This window comes from Colletotrichum tamarilloi, assembly GCF_030869305.1.
Source record: "Colletotrichum tamarilloi strain Tom-12 chromosome Unknown Scaffold_316.1, whole genome shotgun sequence".
NCBI lineage: Eukaryota > Fungi > Ascomycota > Sordariomycetes > Glomerellales > Glomerellaceae > Colletotrichum > Colletotrichum tamarilloi.
This window is the reverse complement of record NW_026849699.1, coordinates 1-5,937: the sequence shown is the minus strand read 5'-3', so window position 1 is coordinate 5,937 and position 5,937 is coordinate 1. Positions and strand designations below refer to the sequence as shown.

General features: G+C 51.5%; 2 protein-coding genes across 2 annotated transcripts; both read left to right on the top strand.

Moving 5' to 3' along the window:
- Positions 1–501: 501 nt before the first annotated feature.
- CTAM01_17044 (cutinase) lies at positions 502–1,375 on the top strand (the record flags this gene model as incomplete). Its single annotated transcript, XM_060533036.1, has 3 exons — positions 502–843; positions 991–1,122; positions 1,187–1,375. The coding sequence occupies 3 exons, from the start codon at positions 502–504 to the stop codon at positions 1,373–1,375; spliced, it is 663 nt and encodes a 220-aa protein (XP_060372387.1).
- A 2,395-nt stretch (positions 1,376–3,770) lies between these two features.
- Positions 3,771–4,685, top strand: CTAM01_17043 (uncharacterized protein; the record flags this gene model as incomplete). The annotated part of the gene is made up of 1 exon (XM_060533035.1): positions 3,771–4,685. One exon carries the CDS (start codon positions 3,771–3,773, stop codon positions 4,683–4,685), a length of 915 nt encoding a protein of 304 aa, XP_060372386.1.
- Positions 4,686–5,937: the final 1,252 nt, after the last annotated feature.

The following is a 5,937-nucleotide window of genomic DNA, read 5'->3' as shown; positions in this document are numbered from 1 at the left end:
AGGTGAAACACACCATGCTGAGACCATGTGGTCCACCACTCAACGTTGAATCGGCCGAGAACCCGATAGCTTGTTTGGGAATTCGCTTTTGATTCCATCTTGGGATGGTCCAGCAACCCCAGTCTTGGCCCCGCCAGGTCGGAGGCGACTCTTTGATGGGGGACCCTCGCGACTTTCAACGTCCTGTAGCCAACTCGACTGTTTTCTAGCCACGCTCCTTGCATTCTCTGTCACAAATGAGCTGAAGTTGATCCATAGCAGCCTCGGCTGGTTCGATTGCCGCGATGGACGGAAAACGGTGGTCGATATTGACTCAGCTTTCGGACTGACGTCTGCCATCGCAACTCAACATATAAGTAGCGCAGCGTCCCCTCGTCCCATGTTATCTTTTCCTTTGATAGAAGTATTCAGAGTAACTCGACGCCAACGTAGCATCTGCCCAACGAACAACCTTTCCTGTCAAAATCACTAGTGCAGAGCGCTTATTTCAATTCCGCAAACATGGTCTATTCGCCCGTCGTCGCTTTAGGTTTTCTGGGCGCTCTGCAGGGCAGGAGCGAGGTCTATTCTCGACAGACAAACGCGACGGGCTGTGCGACGGGCGTGCACATGATTGTGGCCCGGGCCAGCACCGAGCAGCCGGGCACGGGAGTCATTGGTGCCATCGCGAATGGCATCCAGTCGCAGATTCCGGGATCCGATATTGTCCCGGTCGACTATCCTGCGCTACTCAACCCCTACCAGCCGTCGCAAAAGGCTGGCGTCACGGCGATGACGAAGCTGGTCCAGGACTACGCCAAGGCGTGCCCCCAGACGAAAATGGTTCTCATGGGATACTCGCAAGTAAGTGGTTGATCATCGTGACCAGAAAGAGACAGGAAGACTTACAGACAATAAGGGAGCGCATGTCACTGCCGATGTCCTTTGCGGCACAAGCGAGACCGGGTTCGCATCAACAGAGCCCCAGGCTACTGACGTTACGGATAAAAGTACGTTCCGGGTGATATCGATGGATCTTTACCAGGCACTGACATGAACTTAATTGCCGCCGTCGTCCTCATGGGCGACCCAAGCCACGTGACCGGGCAGCCCTTCGATCAGGGAACGAGCCAGAAGAACGGCGTAAGCAAGACGACGAAGAACCTCTCCGGCCAGGACAGATTTTGCTGACCAATTTGCCTTCTAGATCTTTCCAAGAACCAAGACTGCCGGGTGCGACGCCGTCTCGAGCAAAATGGCCTCCTTCTGCAACAGCGGCGACCCGTTCTGCGACAGCGGGGCCAACATCCAGGTTCACCTCAGTTACGTCCAGTCGGATGGGGACGCAGCCACAAAGTTCATCATGTCCAAGGTCGGCGGCGGCGCTGCGGCATGACTGGGAGAAGGCACGGGGGCGAGCCAGTCTGTCAGCCTGCGCTTTTTACTGTACATGACTCTGCTGGCACAGATTGTTGGTTTACTGATCTTGTGAAGGGGATCTTTGCCATGATTTCTTCATGAGCTTGGCACCGGTAAATACCTTGGTCTTTCATGTTGTTACATATGAATAAGTTGAAGCATAGTTAGCGTTCAAATACATGTTTGGTCTTAACACATACCCTTGTCACGAAGATCGATATTCACCCACGTGTCTTTCGACCAGTCAAAGACTCATCATGACCAACGGCTGTCCACTATGAGCCTATGGCCTATCTTCAACGTGAAGACTTTTGGTCGAGGCTGGAAAGCGTAATCAGTTTCTCGCAAAGGGCATGGCGAAATGGTGAAACTTCTATGGGACTGCCAAGGAACACGCATGTCTGGAGAAAAGGCACGGGGGCTTGATCAGTACTTTTGACGGGCAAAAAGCCCTAGCTTGCCAGGAAAGCCGTGATTGAGATTTGGGTGGTCCACTGCATGTCAAAAGTACCCCATATCCTCACAATGGGCTTGACATACCGGTAGATTCTCAAACCTTGGTGGTTATCCTGTTAAGTACAGAATGGCATCAGTAGATAGGTACGTACTCTGTATAAGAGGCAGCAACGAATCAAATATTATCCCATTTTATATTATATTTTTGGCGTATTTATTCTTCCTGACGTAACCAATGAAAAATTTAAGAAGGGATTAGCGTTATTGAAAATCAGCGGCGTGTGAGCCTTGTTACATTCAATGGATTGGCTGGCCTCGCAAATTATATCATCGTCGGCGGAAAATGGTACACGGGCAATAGGTACTGTGGTAGGAGATTGACGACTTTATTCGAGCTGATCCATCGGCTAACCTCTCCCGTGACTGCATATTCTAGCAAGAATACTCCGTGACAAAGTAGGGGTATCTAGAGGAAGACGCAAGCAGGTGGTGTTTGATTGACTGGATAGGCCAGCCGTGGTGTCATTTCCCCTGAAGATCAAGTGTACATTCACAATGTCTTCCTTTATTATTCCTCCTTCGGGATGAACGTGGATGTCGGCTCTGGTTTCTTTCAAAAACAATCAGTCGCGGGAAACAAACGCCCTTTTATGGTGTGGAGATTCTCTAACAGGCGTCCCAATCAGCCGGAGGAAATCAAACCTGGTAGCGGGATGGCTCGACGGGTACCACTTGGACGCTCATACAGGTACCAACGCCCCCCCCCCCCCCCTTAACCTTGGCAGTAACCTTACTTACCTTGTGTCCACCTCATGACTATCCCGGCAAGAACACTCCGTGACGAAGCATTGTTATCTGGTGCAAGATAGGTATAGTTTGCTCGGTTAATCGAGTCATTGTATGGTCTCTCTAGAGTTCAATTTCCCTCTGCCTTCGGCAATCCTCTTGTTGCCCCTGTTTTAAGCAATCCACTCTTTCTTTCCCACGGCCATGGAGATGGATTGATGTCGGAAAGATACCAATTGCGGACAGTCAACGTCAATTCATATCGCGGTAAGTCCCCCACAGGCGTTCCAAGCACTCGGGAACCCAAGTACCGGGAAGTGATTGGGAACCCAGGCACTTGGGAGCATAGCTTGGTGGCGGGATGGCCCGACGGGTGCTTTTAAGGTTAAAATAATCGGCCATTCAGGCATTGATGGCCCGCTTTAAACTTGACTACCGCCAATTTACTTTCTTCGATAACAAGGTACGTAGACTGCCGCCATGTTTCCATCTTCGTGGCGTCTTGCTACAGGAATGCATCCATCTTGTCGGTGTTCCTGGATACTTGCTAGGTCTTTCTCATATCAAATCTCCGGCACAAGCTACGACGACTTTGTGAATTCGCTGGTATTATAGAGCTAGGGGAGGATGACCTCGACTCAATAGTGACCTTCTCTCGCAACCGGGATTAGTGTTTGCTATTTCCATAGGCCGATTTTCTATTCTCCAGTCTATTGTGCCATCTATTGCTATGCCAGGCCATCTATGTTACCATCCCTGGGCCCTTTAGTGCCACTGTTGGTCAAGCCAGGCCGCAAATCCCACTGTCTCTCACTTTTACACTTCGCTCGAGTTTTGGTCCGGCCTAAAACCTCTACGCCCCCTGGCGTTTGGCGTCGTGATCTGTCGCTCATGGTACTTACTCGACATTGTTCTTCCAAGCCCTAATAGGGTTGATGAAATCGGGTGAAGTAGAGACCTCTACGGATCGCGTGCTCAGCAACGTATATAGAGGAGCCCATTTCCCCCTTCCCTGCTGTTCAATTCTGTCATCCTTCATCTCACTCACAATCGTCTACACGCAAGAGTAAGTCTACCAACTGTAAGTTTTTCATTCAGTCAGTTCGCAAGAAACCAAAAACAACATCACAATGTCTTCCTCTTCACACGTTTCTTTCCCCGTCGAGATGGAGTTGGATTCTCCCCCCACTTCATCCTTCGGTTCTTCTTCTTCTTTCACTCCCTCCGAAGGCAGACCTATCCCACCTGTCTTTGGAAATCCCTTCCTTCCTTCTACCTCCAAAGGCAGGCTTCTCCCCCCTGCCTTTGGAGCTCCCTCCTCTCTCTCTTCTTCTTCTTCTCCTCAGCCGGTTGGCTCTCAGGTTGGCTCTCACACCGACTCTGATCCAACCGAAGATCTCATCCAAGGCTTCTCCTCCTTTGCCATAGGCGCTGGCCCTCTCCCCCCTGCTCTTACCAAGCAGGTAGCCGCCCCTATTCACCCCCTCTCTCTTATGGCTGCTCGAGTCGCTTGGGCTAAGTGCAAGAAGAGCAAGTGCTCTCCCTCTGGCAATCACTTCCGCCAGAATCACCCCCTCTACCGCAAGTACTCCAACCTCTCTCTCTTCTCTTCTTCCCCCAAGAACCGCTCCAAGAGTGGCGATATCCCCCGTGGCCCCTCCTCTTCTTCTCCGGCGCCTGTGAATCCTTTCAAGGCCAAGCCTGAAGGTATTCGCAAGCGCCGTGGCCGGGGTCAGGGCAGAGCTCAGGTGAAGCAGCATCAGGCTCAGGGCAATGGTCAGACTCCTCCCCGTGGCCCTCGGAACTCTTCCCCTGATCAGCGTCGGTCTAATCCCCAGCCCGCTCGAGGTCAGCCTCGCGGGTCTAGACCGAATGGCAATCAGGGCCCGAGGGCTGCTCAGTCTGTTAACCGCAATCCCTTTACGCCTGTTGCTGTGAATCCGTTCTCTCGTCCCTTGCCCCAGGCATCCGCTCCCGCTCCCCCTTCTCAGCCACGCAATCGTCGCTCTCGGGGCGGTTCTCGCCGCAACCCCATCACTCTCTGAGTACTTGTTTCCCTCTCTTGTTTTTCTTTCTGTACTTTGTTTTCTTCTTGCACTTACACAAAAGCCCAAAAAAACTTGAAAAGCCTAAAGAGAAAAAAAAATCCCGTTTCCTTTGTCTTGGTTTGAGATCTTCATTCTTACGCTCCGCTTCCGTTTTCTTTTGTTTTTTTTGTTTTTGCTTTTCTTTCTCTCTTCTCTCTCTCCTCCCTTCTCTCTTCTCTCCGATGTTGTTTTTGGTTTCAGGCGAATTGGTAGACTTTTTATCGCTTGCGTGTAGGCGATTATTTTACCTCCCTGGCCCCGGCGAGCCACCATCGCGAAATCGCCTTTCTCCCCTCCCCCTTTCCTCCAAGGCCCCAGTGAGCCACCTTCGGGAAATCACTCTTCTCCCCACCCCCAATCCTCCAAGGCCCCGGCGAGCCACCATCGCGAAATCGCCTTTCTCCCCACCCTCTTTTCTCTCCCTGGCCCCAGCGAGCCGCTATCATGAAATCGCTTCTCTACCCATCCTCTTTTCTCTCTCCGGCCCCAGTGAGCCACCTTCGGGAAATCACTCTTCTCCCCACCTTCTCTTCTCTCCTCGGCCCCAGCGAGCCACCATCGTGAAATCGCTTCTCTCCCCACCCTCTTTTCTCCTCCACGGCTTCAGTGAGCCACCATCGTGAAATCACTTTCCTCCCCACCTTCTTCTCCTTGGCCCCGGTGAGCCTATCACTACTCCTCTGGGCGATGAAGTCGGACTCCAAACCTCCCCGTGGTATTGCCTGGGAACTTCCTCTCCTTCATTGGATTGGTTGCTAAGTCCTTCGGGACTGGAGACGCACACATTAGTAAGTTGTTTCTTCTCACTTTTGGTTGATACACTTACTTTTAGGCTACTCACTTCTTTCTCCATGCCGCTGTGATTTGGTGTTGCTAATGTGGCAGGCTGACTGCACTTGCTTCTTGGGCAAGATCCCCTGACTGAGCAGCATGTGACTAAGGTAGGTTCTTGCCCTCATTCCTCTTTTCACTCGTATCCCATCTGACTAACTCGTAAATGAATTAAGTCAACATACCCACTTCCTGGCACCCCCCTGTTTCTGGCACCCACAAAAACGCGAAAATCCACCACAACCCAATGCCCACCCCCAACCTCCTTTTATCACAACATTTTCAATTCGCGTCCAAATGGGCTCATCTTTTGCACATGTCTTCTTCTATATATAATGCCTCAATATACCGAAGATCAGCTTCGTCAGGCTCTCGAGGA